We start from the raw sequence: 18,930 nt of genomic DNA, 5'->3' as shown, positions 1-18,930 counted from the left end.
ATATCTAGCTTTTTTCTTTTAATAGGTTCATTATTTTCAATATTTTATACAAATATAATATTTTTGTACTATATTCTGTATTTAGCTTATTTTAAAATTTATTTTAAAGATATTCAAATTAATTCTATTCATCATTTGTAATAGTTTCCTAAAACCAGATTATGACCTAAAGAATCTTTTAGAAATAAGACGTTTATGAATTTCAGAGAGTGAGTTTGAGATATAGATATCTACCTATTTGCTTTCATTGGTTTTATGAGATTCAATATTTTATACAAATATAATAATTTTGTAATATATCTTACCTTTATCTTTTTAAAAAAGTTAATTCTAAACATATTCAAATGAATTCTATTTATCATTTGTAATAGTTTCCAAGACCCAGATTATCGCCGAAAGAATCTCTTGGAAATAAGATGTTAATAAATTTGAGGGCGTGAGTTTGAGATAATGATATCTAGCTTTTTTCTTTTAATAGGTTCATTATTTTCAATATTTTATACAAATATAATATTTTTGTACTATATTCTGTATTTAGCTTATTTTAAAATTTATTTTAAAGATATTCAAATTAATTCTATTCATCATTTGTAATAGTTTCCTAAAACCAGATTATGACCTAAAGAATCTTTTAGAAATAAGACGTTTATGAATTTCAGAGAGTGAGTTTGAGATATAGATATCTACCTATTTGCTTTCATTGGTTTTATGAGATTCAATATTTTATACAAATATAATAATTTTGTAATATATCTTACCTTTATCTTTTTAAAAAAGTTAATTCTAAACATATTCAAATGAATTCTATTTATCATTTGTAATAGTTTCCAAGACCCAGATTATCGCCGAAAGAATCTCTTGGAAATAAGATGTTAATAAATTTGAGGGCGTGAGTTTGAGATAATGATATCTAGCTTTTTTCTTTTAATAGGTTCATTATTTTCAATATTTTATACAAATATAATATTTTTGTACTATATTCTGTATTTAGCTTATTTTAAAATTTATTTTAAAGATATTCAAATTAATTCTATTCATCATTTGTAATAGTTTCCTAAAACCAGATTATGACCTAAAGAATCTTTTAGAAATAAGACGTTTATGAATTTCAGAGAGTGAGTTTGAGATATAGATATCTACCTATTTGCTTTCATTGGTTTTATGAGGTTCAATATTTTATACAAATATAATAATTTTGTAATATATCTTACCTTTATCTTTTTAAAAAAGTTAATTCTAAACATATTCAAATGAATTCTATTTATCATTTGTAATAGTTTCCTAGACCCAGATTATCACCTAAAGAATCTTTTAGAACTAAGATGTTTATAAATATGAGAGTGTGACTTTTAGATATCGATATCTTTTCTCTTAATGGTTTCATACAATTCTAAAATTTTTACAAGTACAATTTGTGAAATTTATTACTTCAACCAATTTCGTTGTAATATGAAATGTAATTTTAATAAAACATACATACCCTAATAAAGTACATATAAGTTGAAATTAATATTTACTTAATAACAATATTAATATTATTCGAAAATCCGGTAAAATGTTTAATACCGTGAAGTTCATTTATTGGATATTCTTTAATGTATCTGCAACTGATAGAAATAATTTGATATTTACGATAAAGTATATATCCTATAAATGGTGACGCAAAATTGTAGTGGTACAGACAGCGTTCGTACAATTCTTATAAAAATTAAAAAGTGGTAGCAAAATTTGGAAAAATGAAAATTGCGTAAGTATGCTCTTATTCGCCACAATTTTTAATATCTCCAAAGCGAAATTTTAATTTTAAAGTGAAAGCTAAAAAAAAGAAAAATTCTTGTATTATTGATTAGAATTTAACACCACTTTTTAAATTTTTTAAGGATCGTACGTGCGCTTTAAGGCGAAAATATATTCATGTTTTAATAATAGTATGTATTATCATAGTTATCAACTTGGTAGGTCTAATATTTAAAAAAAAATTGGCCAAATATTTAAAATGGTGGTGAAATAGTATTTAATAAATCTAGTAGCATTTGTTTAATTTCGTCAACACTTAAGCTTCTCCACATAATTAGTAGGTCATGATAATTATTAGTATTAGTAGGTTTAAACTGTTAATATGTTGTTGTAGTCAAAACCATGTAAATAAAATTTAAAAAAAAGATGCATAGTAAGGTTTAATTTATGACTTAAAATTTATGACACACCCAATCTTAAATACCGAAAAAAAAGAAATGAGAAATAACGATGTATTCAGCTCTATGAGTGAAATAAAGCGAAATTTATGGTTAGTGAATACAGATACTTAAAGAAGGTTTTTGCTATAAAGCATATAAAAAGGGCTAAATAAACCAGAACTTTTTTCGAAAACAAAAACAGTAGTAACTTAATTGTTTCCTTCTTAAAAATCTAACATAAACAAGATATTTATGTTCACCATCATTTCTTATCAGTATTCAACTGTGGTTTTCCATAAAACTGAACAAGGTAGCCAACATTAGAAAAGTTTAACTTTGTTTAGATGTAAATGCATTTTTATTAAAGTACTTTACAGACAGTGAAAACAACCCAGCTTCAGATCGTTGGGTACCAGATTCTTTATAAAGGCACCCTGCGCGCCACACTCATGTAATTAATCTCAAAATTATGCAGCTTTAACCTCTATGAACCTTTGGCCATAACGGGTTGTTGCAGGAATGTTTTCCAACTTTTCACTTCATTATAATCATTGCGTTTTTCCAACACTGATCTTCAAGGTGTCAAAGAAAAGAAATATTTATATAATCAATTAATGAGGGTCTGTGCTGAATTTTAAATTTCATGAAAATATCTTACGTTCATTTACTCATATTACCAATAAATATAAACATGATTTTTATGCTTTTGAAGGAAATATACGTAACGTAGCTCAATATGCGTATGGAAGAAATTAGACATAGCTCATATTGCGTGTTAACGAAAATATAAATAGCTCAGAATGCGTTTTTAAAAAAATGTACTTAGTTCAAATTGCGTGTTTAAGAAAATGTACGTAGCTCTAATTGAGTGTTTAAGAAAATAGATATAGCTCAGAATGCTCTTTTAAAAAAATGTACTTGGATCAAAAAGCTTGCTTAAGAAAATATATATAGCTCAGATTGCGTGTTTATGAAAATGACATGGCTTAAATTGCATGTTTAAAAAATTAAGGCAAAAAAAACTTGTTTTAGAAAATATACATGCCTTAGAATAAATGTTTCAGAAAATGTACATAGCTCGAAATGCGTGTTTATAAAAATGCGTGTTAAAGAAAATATACATAGCTCAGTATGTGATATAACTCAGAAAGAAAATATACATGCGTATTTAAGAAAATGTACTTAGTTCAAATTGCGCGTTTAAGAAAATGTTCGGAGCTCAAATTGTGCGTTTAAGAAATTTAAATAGCTCAAATTACGTGTTTAAAAAAGTGGACATAGCTTGAAATCCACGTTTGAAAGAAAGGAGCATAGTTACGTAATTTTTTTAAAGTTTAACTGTGATATTATAAGATAAAACGTTACTCTTAGTTTTGCCTAATTGTTTTGACACTAAAAATTATGATCATGTACCATGTATTTTATAAAATGCATGGTACAGGAAACTTTACCCATGAAAAAAACTTAAAAACTTTAAAAACCTTTTAAAGTTTGTTTTTTAATTAATTTTTTTTAAAAATTTACTCATGTTAAAAGACCTAAAAAGAATTGTGAACATTTCTTGCATAAAGACTTAAATTAAAAGTACATACGAAGTGATTTATTTGGATTCATACTTATTTTTTTACCAATACGATAGTTTTATTGTTTATAAGAGTCATTACCAAAAACGAGATCAAATATTTACATTTTGACCATTCTTCATTATAGCTTTTGCCCCCTTTTTTAAACGCGCATTTTGACCAATGTTAATTTTTGAATAGTTACTTCTCAGAAAGGAGAACGTGGTTATTTTAGAATTATTTTTTAAAATTTGAGACTTAAATCATCTATGATAATTTCAAAACGAACTTTCTTACTTTTTCCCTAGAGGAGAATCATTTAGGGAAAAAAAAGGGGAAAATTTCCCTCCTCTCCTCTGATCCAGAAAAGGGATTCGGAAGAGGTAGGAAAGGATGCTGTTTAATAATCAACGCGCTTTACATTCTCCCATCCGAACGGCAACTGTCCATCCCCGAGGAAAAGACAAACTCCCAAACATGTCGGAAGATGACACAGTCTTAAACAATGGCTGCGAAAAGGTCAGCGTTACAGATTCCACACCAGAAAATCCCATGAAACCACCGATCTCAAGACGTAAGCAACATAAGAAGCTAGTCCGATTATTGACCGTTATGGCTTACGTATTCTCCGTATCTCTGGGAGCAATTGTCTTGTCTTTGTACTATGTTTTTCTATGGGATCCACAAATACAGAGAGACGGTAAGAAACTGACCTCCATGCCTAATCCGCAACATCTGAAGTCACCAGAGAGTGGTCACTACGAAGAAGTCACAAATCTTTCCTGGACGGCAACAACGACTGGGTCACCTGTAACTACGGCGACAATCAGAGGAAAATGGTGAAAGTCATACTTAGAGAGCATCGATACTTTTCCTTAAAAAGAAGTAAGGTTTTATTTTAATATTTGCACCCCCTTTAATTTTAAAAGAAATATAAGTTATATGTTTCCGCTTTATTGTTTAAAAATTAGTGATTCTACAGACTTAGAAAGCATCGATACTTTTCCTTAGAAAGGAGTAAAGTTTTATTTCAATATTAGCACCTTCTTTAATTTTGAAATACATATAATTGATACGTTACCGCTATAGCGTGAAAATCGGTGATTTTACATATCTTAGAGAACATAGATACTTTTCCTTAAAAGGGAGTAAGGTTTTATTTTAATATTTGCACCTTCTTTGATTTTTAAAGATATATAATTCATGTGTTTCCACTATAGTGTACACATCAGTGATTCTACCATTGTTAGAAAACATCAATACTTTACCTTAAAAGGAGTAAAGTTTTAATTTGATATTTTCACCTTCTTCAATTTTGAAATATATATAATTGATACGTTACCGCTATAGTGTAAAAATCAGTGATTCAACATATCTTAGAGAGCATCGATACTTTTCCTTTAAAAGAAGTAAGGTTTTATTTTAATATTTGCACCTCCTTTAATTTTTAAAGATACATAATTTATGTGTTTCCGCTATAGTTTGAAAATGAGTGATTCTACAGATCTTAGAAAGCATCAATACTTTTCCTTAAAAAGGAGTAAAGTTTTAATTTAATATTTTCTCCTTCTTTAATTTTGAAATGTATGTAATTGATAAGTTACCGCTATAGTGTAATAATCAGTGATTTTACAGATCTTAGAGAGCATAGATACTTTTCCTAAAAAAGGAGTAAGGTTTTATTTTAACATTTGCACCTCCTTTAATTTTTAAAGATATATAATTCATATGTTTTCGCTTAAGTGTAAGCATCAGTGATTCTACAAATCTAAGAAAACATCGATACTTTTCCTTAAAAAGAAGTAAGGTTTTATTTTAATATTTGCACCTCCTTTAATTTCGAAATATATATAATTCATATGTTACTGTTATAGTGCAAAAATCAATTATTCAACAGATTATCAAGCCAATGTGCAAATTAACTAAGGGTGATTCGTAAAAGTGTCATTTCATTTCTTAAATTACGGTTTGCAAAGTACCTAAATAATTTGCAATAATATCTAATAATCATTCGTTAATCTGAAAATAAGATCCTTGCTGGAACAGCAACGTTTCGGCACGCTAAATTATTCTAATGTTAAAGCAAAAATCCACGGGAATGAAGTACAAGTGAATGTGCTTTAGTCTACTTAGCACTAAGCTTTATCCTTTCTTTTGTTAGATATTATATTGTTATTTATTTATTCATTTTTTTCCCGCTATCTCAAAAATCAAGTTATTACAATCAGACAAACAAATTAATTGATAGAAAGAACAAAAAAACTTATGAACTTCAACGATACGGAACGAGCACATTACCTAGATAAAATGCGGAAAACTCTTGTTTCCGCACTTAAACGGAGTAAATTAGTTAATCTGCAGATAAGCTAGGAACTAGGCAATGTGCTAGTTAACTGCTTCCGAGCTATAGCTGTAACTTACGAGTGTTTTGAAAATTTAAAGACCAAGTGGTCATAGTATCCTTTCAGAGAATCAATTTTTTTTTTTAATGTAAAAAGTGGTAACTTGAGAGCTACAGTTTTAACATCAATTTAACCGAGACAAGATAGTTCAGACGACGATAATTTAATAAGAGCATGAATCTTTAGATATTTAGGTCTGAAATCGAGGCCTCGAGCTTTTTAATGCTTTATTATTTGGTAACAGAATATCACTTATTATTAACATATATGTATACAAACACTTCTTTTCTTAAAGGCATTTTCTTTATTACTATTATCTTTGTTGTCGAACAATAATGATTTAAAATTCGCATTTAAGAAAATTTTGGTTTAAGAAAAAATGAAAATATATGTAAAATTGTTTTGAATTATTCATATTATATGTTGAATTATTTGCTATTCATTATTTATAACTTAAGAAATATTTCAAAACAATTTTATTGTTGACAAACCACAGAAAATTTAAATTTTTCGAAGACGTTGAAATTTTTTCAAGTCTATTACAATACTATTTTTTTATGAAAAATTATCAATTGAGTTTATATGATTAACATTAACTTAATAATTATTGTAACATAACTGCCATAATTAACTACTACTCAGTTTTGGTTATTTAAGTATAATTAATTTGAATTATTATGAAATTTATTTTGATATTCACTGAGTGAAAATAGTTCAGACACATAAATAAATACTTTAATGATCATGGTATTGTATATTTAAGTCCGATGAATTTAAGAAAGAAAAAAAAAACTCTTATTATCTTTAACAATTAGGCTTATAATAAATGGAAGGTTGATTTTTTTCTTCTTCAAATACCATCGCCAATTTCGCTTTTTCGGTACAAAAAAAATTATAGATAACGTTTCAAATAGTTCGTTCTAAAGTTAGAAAATAAAATAAACAAAACCTTTTTTAAAAAATTTTCAATTCAATTAATATACAGGGTGTTCCGTAAATGTTGTGACAAATTTTTAGGAAAGGCTGGGCACCTGATAAGGATTAAGAATTGTATAGGAACCTATGTACGCCGCTACGGGAGCTTTCCTATTATAAATTCTTTCTTCGTGTGCTTTAGCACTATAGTTTTATTTGCTTAAAATATCTTAACTCATGTTCACGATATTTTCTTTATTGACGGTATATTTTTACGTTTTGTATCACGATATTTTTTTTATTAGTATTGTCGGAAATTGCATTAAAATAGGCTGTTTATTCATAATTTAATGATTTAGCGAAATTTTCAGCTTCATCACCAAATTGTAAAATTGCAATGAAACAGTTAATGCTGCACTTAATTGGATGCAATTTTTATTATAAGTAAACACAAAATTAATATAATTTAGATAAACACAAATGCTGGTTATAAAGCAAGCGAAGAAGTGCATAATAGGGGAAACGTCCCTAGCTGCGTACAATGATGTATATATTTTCGATTCACCGTCTAATTGTATGCGATATGAAACTTTAAACACTTTTAACATGAACAAGCTTAATGTAAAATATCTTTTAAAGTGAACTCGAATTTCATTATTGATAGAAACATTTTATTTTTAAGGTGAAAAGAAAATATGTTTCCCCTCTGACAGGTAAGAAAACTGACCATTCATAGCTCTTTATCTAAAAGAGTAGTTTTTTTTAATGCTTAGTTATAGTGTTGTGTGAATTAAAACTGTAAAGGTGTTGGGGGTATTACAGGAAACAAGAAAGAAGCCTTTTTGTTATTCAGAAAGAGAATAGTTTTTTTCTTCTTCTCCTTTTGGGAATGTCTCATGAGTGTGAATGTAAGGATGCATGTTTTCCTGAGAAACGACCACCCATACTGATCCTTTGTTCAATATGGATGGTGATTTCTCCCATACTCTCATAGGTTGTTCTAAGAAATCGATAGAGCAGAATTGCATTTCTACAGATGAAGTCAAGTGTACGGTTCACATTTTTCCTACATTTCACTAGCTAAAATTTTAGTTTACTTTCCTCTGATCGATGCTGATGAAAAAATCAATCATTTTGTAATGCAAAAAAATAAATAAAATAAAAAATTCCGATCTTCTTTTGAATCCGGTTGAAGAGTTAGGAAGACTTTTGGAAAGCATGAGCAAATAAGAAACCAAGCTATTACCAATTATTTTGTTAGTAATCTTCTTTAATTTGTGCAATAAATCAGTTTACTTTTATTAGTTATTTTTTACTAATTTATTATTTGCTTCTATAGAATTAAAAAAATAAAAAAAGCTCCCAAAAGTAAATCCATTTTTTAAATTTCGTCTGATTTATACTTCTTTCTTTCTTTCTAACCTTATTTCTTTTTTTAAAGTAATTGGCTGCATTTATTATGAGATGAATGAAGATCATTAGTTTAATATAAAGCGCAAAGTAAAAATATTTATTTAAATTATGTATTTATAATAGAAATTTTAATTTTAGAAAACGCCAATAGATTGCACCTATCTATAATAGAAAATGTCAGTGTACATTGTACGATTTTCATTAAAAAATTTCTGAATCTTCGAATTCAAATCAGCAATTATTATCGAAACGATGAAGCCGCAAGAATCTCATTCTAAAATCAGATTTAAAATTCCAAGAATTTAAAAAAGAATTCTTTTCGGGAAACTTCAAAAGATAAAAGTGATAACTAACATTTCCTCTCAATGCTTGTTTTTTTTTTTTCTTTCTGTGAGAGAAACATTTTTCCTCAATTACCACAATTTGTAAACATTAAGATTTATAACATAAAATGCTCATTCCAAAAAATTCTTTTGATCTTGATAGGGACAACTGTCCCACGCCTGTTGAGGGCCCGATCAAATTTTCTTCTAAAAATAGTGTTTATTAAGTTATTTTAATCGAAACGTCGGAAATTTTCCTTATATAAAAACTACAGTTCTGAATAAAAGTTAATCAAAACATGAAACAAGGATATTTGTCCTTTAGAAAAACGCCTGATATACATTCTGAGCTGGGGCCCGTAAGACCTTTGCGCTGCTTTAATTCTTCTTCGATATTTTCTTCTGCAGCTTTCGTGAGCTCAGCAAGCACACGCCGGATTTTGCCTCAAGAGGAACGCTTTTCGAAATGAGACATTACTTTTATTGGACTAAATCCTTATTGCTTGATATGGTATGAATCTTTTGTAAACGATTAATTATCGATAACATAAGCTGGACTAGTAATAATTTTTACAAATATATAATGTCTAGTTTTTAAGGGTTTGCCGACATGATCATTTTGCTTGAACAACCATTTGCTACCACTTTATTTTTACTACTATTAAAATGGCTCTTTCGTTAATTAGTTTGCCTTTACAATGGTCTGATCGGACTACCTATAAAAACCCGTGTGGAGGCTTTCAGTTGTAGAGGCGTTGGAGAAACTATACAATTTACAGGCATTATTCTTTGGCTACTATAGAAATATGCTACTCAAAAGTTAGGTAAATTGCTGTAATGGAACACTAGCTCTGTAGAGATGTTCCAAGTTCGAAATAAAATAAATGCAGACTTTAATATTGATTTATAAAAAATATCCTCTTATGAAAAACTCAAAAATGTTAAATCAATGTTTCACTTGAAAAATTTTATTTACCTAAAAAAATCTTTTGTAAAAAAAATTTTCTAACCAATCAATAATCCAGTTTAGGGGTGATGTTCGAGAACCCACGAGCACATTTTTTTATTTCTTCATAGTCCTGCAAAATTTATTATTTCGATATTTTATTTTCAGTATCCAATTAAAATTTCGCCATAACAATCATATTTATACATATGATTGGTCGGGAAACAATTTTTTATGTTATGTAAAGCGACACTGCAAAAAATGTTTATATGTTGCTAACATTAATAGCAAATATCGATTGGAAAAAGCCAAAGCTCTTATGAAACGCTATTTAGTTCCAGCTTTCTCATGGTCAAGATTTTAAAACGTTGGCAAAATTATCAAAAAATCTGCAAGTTTTAGTTCTAAATTGTCTACCACTCTATGAAGATGTTTTTCCAAAAGGATAGTAGTTGGAAGCTCTGTGAGTATAGCGGCTTACCTTTTATCATAATTTTGTCGAAAACGTTTCACATCATATGGAACAATTTAACGAGTTGAAATATATTCCTTCAAGTATGACTTAAATTTTTGAGCACCCTAATAAAAACCTATTTAGGTATTCCGTGTTCAAATCTTTGATCTACAGTACGTCTCGCAATACTTACTGATTATCAAATTATTGCAAAGGAGAAAGCATTTCCTTTGGCAATGTCCTCCTGGAATTTTCTAAGTTTGTGGATTTGATTAGCTTTTGAAAATTTTATTAAAAAAAACTGTGCTTACATTCGTAAGTAAAATTTACTTTTTAAAGACTAACTTTTTTTAAAAATTTTAATATTATCAGAACTGCTGAATACAGCAAATTTTATGATACATTATTTATTTCATGTTTACTTTGGTGTAAAATCTTAAATACTTTACACACAGGGAATTCTATAGACAATAAACAGCTAAAACTATAATACCATAGCTGCCAACATGGATAAGAAAAGATTTTACAAAATATAAATTTCATAACTGTTGCATTTATTACACATGGGGAATTTTTATTGTCATCAAAATAGAAAAACTGCAATATTTTCCAGTTATGATTAACATTAAATATACTTGAAATTTTATGTATCATGTTTACTCATAATTTCGAATATTAATAGGCATATAATTCCTCAAAGATAGTTAAGCTTTTTTTAATTAATTTAAGGGAGTTCAAAATACAAATAAACTGAACATTTTAGAACAAAAAACGTTTTGATCTCATTTCTATAAATGAGGTTTGCTTAATTATGTATTAATAATACTTATTTAAATAATCAAGCAAGCAATAATCTGTGCAAAATTCTATTTCCATAGGGATTTTTTAAGGGAATCCTTCTCAATTTTAGGGAATTTTCTAAAATAAACAAAAATTAGGAGAATTTTGATTAAACTAGTAGACCAGGAGAAACTGGCAAAATCCAGTAGAGATGTCCGCTATGTTACACCGATAAGAAATTTAATTCAACCAAATGCTTTTTTATTTCACTTTAAACAGGAACAACTTTAATTTATGCAAATATAGAAAATTCTAAATAAAAAAAAAACGTATATATATTTCAGAATAAAATAATACAGAAAAAAAAACTTCTAAGAATATTAGATTAAACCAAGAAAAATTGGGTAAGCTTAATGAAAAAACCAGTTAACTTTCCGAGCCCACTTTCCTAGAAGTGTGTTGCTCATTGATTAAAACTAAGTTGATTTCACCAGAAAAATCTAACTTCATTTCTTTCGTTCTAGGGCAACAGTCAAACAGAAGACAGACATCAATCACCATCACATTATTTGACCACTCATATTCATTGCCTTAATTTATTTCAAATCAAATTATTTTCATACTGAACCCATTAAATGTGATTGTAGAAATAAAATTTAAACAAAAAAAAAAAAAAAACCAAGGTATTTTGTAATTTTTATTAAATAAACTCACATAAAACTAATGAAGATGCTACAATGCATATAAGAGGATGAAAATGAAACAATTTCACTGATTACAGCTTGGTCTGTCTAGGTAAATTCGTGGAAGGGGCAATACAATACCCACACAAATCATAACGTCCATCTTTTTTCTGAGCATGCTGCATTGATTTTTTTTTAAGATTTTCAATATCCAGGAGGCCCTCCTCTATGAGGACCACCTCTGGGTCCGCCTCCACCAGTAGATGAGAAACACAACTTAAGCATATATGGGAACTTTCCAGGAACTAAAGAAAAATAAATAATAATAATTATAAAAAAATCAACATCTAAATTCAGCTATACAAATAACAATTGCTAACAGTCTAAAGAAATAAAAAACGTAAAAAAAGCGTAAAATGAATGTACAAAAATGGACACGCTAAAGCTCTGGATCTGTAAACAAACTTTCTCAGTGTCTATACAGTTGAGAGAAACATGCAGAAAAAAATTTAAAGATAATAAAAAAGACAGATAAGCAACAGGTGTGAGGGGATTTGCCAGCTCTCAAAGGTACAAGAGATTAGAGATAAGCTTAGGACATGGATACCAGAAAGATCACAGACAAAATTATTATAATTCTTCAAAATATTGATTGACTCAAAAATCATGTTTGGTTGATGAGGAACAGAGAAAGATTTTAGCAGAAGAATACTCAAACTTAAGATTAGAATTTTGATTATGCAGAAAATAGGAAAACTGCCCTAAATTCTATCACAACTGTTCCTTGTCTTACTTTTTTATTATCTTGTTCCCTATTGGTTAAATCACTTAGCCTATGTTTGTAGCATTTGGTGTTTAGACACTGAGAAAGGCTTTAGTTTATGGAGCCAGTTTATATTTGTGCTTTATCTGTTATTGTTTGCTTTAGTCTACACAGCACAAAGTATAACCTGGGGAAAAAAACATGAATAGGAGTATATTATATAAAAATGCTCTTTATTATTTATGCTTAAATATGGAATATTAGAATACATTAAAAAAAATAATTCATTGGACTAGACTTTGGCAACCAGCATTTAATACAAATACTATTTATTATTAATTTTTGAGGGGAAAGATTATTAGTTGTCTTCCACGCTAACTTATACAAGCTCACACTCGAAATCAATATTCCATAAAGAAAACGCATGTCCTCTAAAAAAACGCAGCTGATCAACTTGCTTAGCAAGTTTTCAGCCATTCGCTTAGCTTATTTTAATTCTAATTATATAGTTAGTTTTCTTTTGTAATTCACCCTGTGGCAGAATTGATTCGAATTATCTGCGACAAAATTCTCTAGCACTAATATCTTTCAGCAAGATACTTTTAATAATAACAAACATATATGTTACTAATTTAAAATAACAAAAATGCTATGTTTACAAAAATCAAAAACTATATATATATTTTTTAATTGAAAATGTAATAATTTTTTTTTAATATTATGGGTGATATTCTCACATTTTGTTGGGGGGAAAGAAGCACAAATTATTTTCTTCACATTTTCAGGGCTGATTGAGAGTCAAGTCAAAATTCTGGAAAATTTCTTGAGAGAAAAAAAAAAAAGGTTTAAATTGAAAAATTAGAAAAACATTTAAACAAGATTTTTTTCCTCCTTTTTCTCAATAATTCTTAGTTTACCTAAAATATATTTAAAATTTTACACATACCTATGATGACCTGGAGAAGTAATTAAAATTTACAAAGATGTCTATCTTTCTTGAGTTTATGATAATAACTAATAAAACTGATAAAAATAACTGATAAATAATAATAAACTGATAATAACTGATAAAAAATGAATATTAATCATGAATATAAGCTTATAAAGTATCTCTCTGGCTCTCCCTTACAAACAAATAAAATAAACTGTGTTTTTAAGTTCCACCTTTGAAAATTTGATTCCCGGAAACTTCTGTGATCAATGATTTTTCTAAAAGTCTGGACCTTCGATCTCCGGAAACTTCCGGATTACTGTCAGTGAAAAATCCGTAAATCTGGACTTTTTTCCGGAGCACAATCAGCCCTGCATTTTGTAAATAGTCATCACAGTAAAAAAAATAATTTGTCAAAAAATAAGATCGACAACGAAATCAAGCGAATCGGACTTCTCGAATGCATGTTTGTTTCGAGATTAGGTTGTAATAACATTGCATAAAAAATATAATCTATTGAGAAATCAATAGCAATAACTGACAAAAATTCGATAGCACCATCATTGCCTTAAAAAGTATACACTCAAACACACGATTCAAATTTTCCATATTGTTTGAAATATGGGGGGGGATATTTAAAATTCACACAAAAATCAATAACTGACGAAAATACAATAAGAATATTACACCCATTTACGATACTTTCGACGTAAATCCAGAGAGTCAAAAAGTGATTAACTAAATGCATGACTCAAATATTACGTGTGAATTTCTGAAGTAATTATTTTTTACTTTTCAAAAGAAAAATCATTCTGTAAGAACTCTCAGCGCTCTGCTACGTCGCGACAATTCTGCAAGGGGGTATTTCACATAGCAAAATTAAAAAGTTAGCTACTGAAATAACAAAAGCATTTTAATAATAAAGAAAATTACATTTAAATATTCCTTATAATGCCATATCCAAAATTTAATTTATATACAATTATATTATTTTTATTGTATTATATTTAATTTCAGATAATCAATAAGGCTTAGGTAATACTAAAATATTTTAGTCACAGGAAATTTAAATTTAAGATAAAATAAGAACTCAATTACGTAAAATATATTTTATACTACTAGTATCTAAATATTAACAATTATGGATATTTTGCACAATTAACAAATGGATGATGATTTAATCAGTTTTGATTTTTTAAACAATCTTAAGAGAAAAAAAAAAATAATGAATACATTCATTTTAGATAGTTATTACAGATTTATTAGATTTAAAAAAAGAAAAAAAAACATGAATAGTTTAGAAAATTTAAAGAATAAAAGTTACAAGCTATAAATGAGGCATACCTCATTATTTAGAAGAAATACCCATTAAATACCAGTGGAAAGCTTAAACAAGAAATGAAATGAATAAAAAAATTTATTTCATAGGGATTTTCTTTTCATAAACTTAGGAAAAACTGGTAATATCCAGTTACCTATAGAAAAACCTAGTTCAGGAGCAACAATGCAACTAAAACAAATACTTCTATCTCAGATGAACATTCAAGACTAAAAGAAACAAATATACTAACCGGGGTTTTTAATGGAGGTATGGTTACATTGAGCTAAACCTTCAAGAGCTTGCTCTACATTCTCAAACTCTAACAATCCAGAAGAGCTCCTTTCAGCTGTAACAAACAAAACAAAAATAGTAAAGAATTTGAATCATTAAGTAACAGAATTAAAAAATACAATTTAATCAGTAATCTTAGTTGATAAAAAGGCATCTAAAAACTGACTGCAACTTACAGTTATTTTTGGACTGGAAGAGCTTTACAGACACAGGAGGTATAGCTTCCTTTTCTTCGAAAACCTAAAAATGAAGATAGTTAAGTGTCTCTCTTTTTGTAAAATGATAGGAAAATAAGCATACCTGCCAACAATAGATACATAAAATGAAGGAGATTTTAGGTCATGAGTCAAGTTCTAATAAATCATGCAAGTCAAAAAGAGAAATTCAAAATTGGAATATAAGCACTTGAATTTAGCGAAGTAAAAAATATGTATATAAATCTTAATCTAAAGATTTTTTTAAAGCATTATTTATTAATTTAACTATTAACACTCATCATACTGCAGTACTGGCAATAGCACCATCTGTTGAGGAATAAGATAAGTATTTTGCTATCAGTGGACATTTTATTGCCAAATTTATTTTTATAAATTTCTTCAAATAATGCGAAGAAATTTAAGGATACACAGGTAAACAGGAGATAGTCACATAATAAAGGAGTTTTTGTTAAAAAAAAAACAGGAGATACATAACAGTATTAAGAAGAGAAATATTTTCATGAAAATTATTCAAAAACCAAAATTGCCATCCTAAAAATAAGGCAAATTTTATGACTGAATCTTTATTGAGACGAAATATGTATGCTATTATTTAGAGCTTAAAATAGGCAATATTTAAGGACAGCCAGTCTACAGATGTAAAATTTTAAAAAAATTACTGTATTTAATTAAATTAGTATAATTAACATTATAAATATATAAACCTATAAAAACATTAAATAAAAATTTATTAACATTGCATTAAGCAGAAAAGTACTACTCAGTAAAAACCTTTCTATATCATGCTTTAAGTTACATGATTGTTACAAAAATAAAAAAATAAAATTCTTATCACTATATGCTCAAAATAAATATGAATCTATTTTCCAAATTAATCTTTTATCATTCTAATGGCTTCAGAAACTTACATTTAGAAATATTTATTAAAATAAAAACGATGACAAGGAAATAAATGCTAATACCATTAAGTATGTTTTGATTAGTTAATGAACAGTTAACTATTGTAATGCATAACATAATCATAATTGCGTGTAACTATAGGCATAATACTTCCCATAGCCTAATTCTCTGAGAAAATTTTGGTATTAACCTTATTTCAGACAGTTCATAAACTATAGGCATTATCATTCGTAAGACAATTTAAAAATTCTGGTCTTTCACAAAGTAATTTGTTAAAGTTAAGCACTCTTGATACTTAAAACACATGTTACATCAGGACAAAAGAATTATACAAATTAACTAAATAATGAACAACAATTATGAAGATAAACTACCTTTTTCATTTCATCTTCAGAAATACCAAATGGTGCATTAAAGAAATGAAGCATCTTTGATGGGGGTGTAATCCTATTCTTGCTTGCCGCTTCTGGGTTGCTGAATCTATTGTTGCGGCTACCCATGTAATCTTTGAAAGATGGTGTATTATCAGGCAATGAGAAAGGTTGCTGGACATCATTTAAGAAAGCCTGTTTAGAATATCTATAAAAATAAAATAGTTTTTTAACAAAAATGCATAATTAAATACATAATCATAAAAAAAAACTAATTAAAAAATATAAATAAATTTCATACCCAAGTTGCAGCTTGCATTCGTAGAAATAAGATCCATTCAGATTGTTAACTGCTCGTTCCACGGCGGTGATATCTCCCATTTGAATCATCGCACATCCTTCTTTGCTTTTTAAGAATTTGATCTAAAAAAAGAACATTTCAAAATGAGAGGAAAAAATGCAATATTAAGTTTAAAAAAAAGAGCCTTTACTAATTGAAATGAACATTTAAGAAAATATGTAGAATATTCTAGTTTCCGTGAATAAATATGCTTAATTAATCAGAATTATTTTAGAACCTAAACTCAAACTAAACTCAGTGGTGCAACAACCCATACGCCAAGGCTTACTGCGCCAATCTCAGTTTTCTTGACTTTGGGCTCAGGAGCAGATGTTCAGGTTAGATGGTCAGCAGAGCGCGAAACCCCCTCAGTGTTTAGTTCCCAAGCACGCTTGGCAGGGTTCATTCTACACTAAAAAAAGGGCAGGGTGCTAAAAATTGAAAAGGGCACTATACTTTTAAAAAAAAGGGCAGCAAGTTTAAAAAAGGACATTGTATTTTATAAAAAGGGCAGATATCTTAACCTTCTTTGCATAGTTAAAATGAATAATTATATATAAGTTTACTTTTATCACTAATCACAATTATAATTATCAAATGTATAACTACAATTTTCCAAGGAAAAAAGGCTACAGTTTGAATTGAAAAATTTTTTAAAAAATTCAAACGAGGTTTTTTTCCTTTATCTCAATATTTCTTAGTTCACTAAAAATATATTTAAAATTTTACACATACCTTTGAAAGACCTGGGGAAACAACTGAAATTTTTCAGATATGTTTTTCTTTCTCAAGTTGATGATTAGAATAACTATTTTCAGATAAACTATGAATATTAATCTTGAAAATAAACTTATTATGTATCTGGCTCTCCCTTATAAAAAAATAAAATAAACTGCGTTTTTAAGCTTAACTGTTGAAAACGAAGTTCTGAAGTATATACATAAAAAACAATATTTACAAAAAAATGTGCAAAATAAAATTCATACTTCCAGTCATTTTAAATAAAACATACTGGAAGTTTTATACTTGAATTCAGTCGCAGCAATAATATCAAACTTTAACTTCACATTCATCTTTAACTTATACAGTATATATAAGATCTGATAATTTAGGGGTGCACAACCTTTTTGAGTAAAGGACCACTTGCACAGCAGGTTGACTAACGAAGGGCCGCACATGTATTTAGACACGTTATTGGCAAATGTAGTAATATTTCTTTTAACATTAGTGTTCTAGTTTTTTTTTTATCAATAAACCTAATAATATATTTGTTGAAAATTAAAGTTGTTCAATTATTAGAATTCATTTGAAAATAAAAAAAAACTAATACTTATAAAAAAAGAAAAAATGCCATTTTTATCAAATCATGCAATAAAAAAAAACTTCAATGCTCGCAGAATGAAAGTAAGAAAAAAATTTATGTAGAATTAAGTAATATAAATTCAAATTAAATATTTTAATTGAAGAAAACTTATAAGTTTTCAACAAAAACCTAAAATAAAAACAAAACTTATAGTTCAAAATAAAATTCAATACTTATTTGGTAATGTACTTTATTATTTCATTTTATTAATTCTTAGATTTTTTTATATAGTAAACGTTATCTTTTTTTTATATCGAAAATTATTACTTAAGCAACAAACAGTGAGCAGTTTAAAAATTCACGTTTTCCACCACTTATGAATTTCTCAGGTTGCTATCATATTGCATTTAAATTAAAGATTTAATGAGCATTTGGCACTTTAGTCAAAAATGCAGTTGGTTAAATGAGCAGTCAAATATTCCTCCGAATATTTTTTTAAAAATGTATTTTTCTAAGTTTTTTTTTTCTTCTTTTGAATTTGTATAGATATGATAAAAAATATAAAATTGTATTTTGACTATATTATAGCTTATTATAAGAAATAGTTTTAACATAAATTTCTAAAATTTTAAAATCCATGTTTCTGAACATGGCTTGCAAATTTATCTTCTAGAAGAAAAAAGAAAGTTGGAAAACTGGATTACTTTATTCTGAACCACAAGTTTTTGAATTACTGCTTTTTTTTTTTAAGAAATTTTTTTTTTTTTAATCAGACAAATCTATTTCGTAATTTTTTCGATACTTCTAATTCTGAGAATTGAGAACGATTTTTTTTTT

At 27.6% G+C, this 18,930-nt stretch overlaps 2 protein-coding genes across 4 annotated transcripts in view; one reads left to right on the top strand and one right to left on the bottom strand.

Moving 5' to 3' along the window:
- Positions 1-4,085: 4,085 nt before the first annotated feature.
- Positions 4,086-12,087, top strand: inaF-D (trp-interacting inaF-D). Of its 3 annotated transcripts, none has more exons than XR_011637773.2 (3): positions 4,087-4,624; positions 7,739-7,769; positions 11,497-11,936. XR_011637773.2 is itself a non-coding variant. In XM_087163548.1 (2 exons), exon 1 carries the CDS (start codon positions 4,133-4,135, stop codon positions 4,580-4,582), a length of 450 nt encoding a protein of 149 aa, XP_087019674.1. In that variant the 5' UTR covers positions 4,086-4,132; the 3' UTR covers positions 4,583-4,624; positions 11,497-11,936. The 3 variants fall into 3 exon arrangements, 1 of the variants encoding a protein (XP_087019674.1); XR_015433653.1 differs by lacking the exon at positions 4,087-4,624 and adding an exon at positions 5,517-5,541 and having other exon boundaries at positions 11,497-12,087; XM_087163548.1 differs by lacking the exon at positions 7,739-7,769 and having other exon boundaries at positions 4,086-4,624.
- The window catches only part of sm (heterogeneous nuclear ribonucleoprotein L), a 29,352-nt gene continuing 22,077 nt past the window's right edge, over positions 11,656-18,930 (bottom strand). Inside the window, exons 10-14 of the mRNA XM_071185608.2 lie at positions 16,752-16,873; positions 16,454-16,658; positions 15,138-15,201; positions 14,921-15,016; positions 11,656-11,960 (exon numbers count right to left, since the gene is read on the bottom strand). Of these exons, the coding sequence (XP_071041709.1) occupies positions 11,860-11,960; positions 14,921-15,016; positions 15,138-15,201; positions 16,454-16,658; positions 16,752-16,873 (588 nt within the window). The 3' untranslated portion in view covers positions 11,656-11,859. The remainder of the gene's footprint in view (positions 11,961-14,920; positions 15,017-15,137; positions 15,202-16,453; positions 16,659-16,751; positions 16,874-18,930) is intronic.

This window comes from Parasteatoda tepidariorum, chromosome 5, assembly GCF_982258835.1.
Source record: "Parasteatoda tepidariorum strain Cologne lab strain chromosome 5, Ptep-v5.0, whole genome shotgun sequence".
Classification (NCBI taxonomy): Eukaryota; Metazoa; Arthropoda; class Arachnida; order Araneae; family Theridiidae; genus Parasteatoda; species Parasteatoda tepidariorum.
This window is presented reverse-complemented; position numbering and strand designations above follow the sequence as displayed.

Excerpts from the sequence above, each read along its gene's own strand:
- inaF-D (XM_087163548.1), top strand. The coding sequence starts at position 4,133 with ATGCTGTTTAATAATCAACGCGCTTTACATTCTCCCATCCGAACGGCA.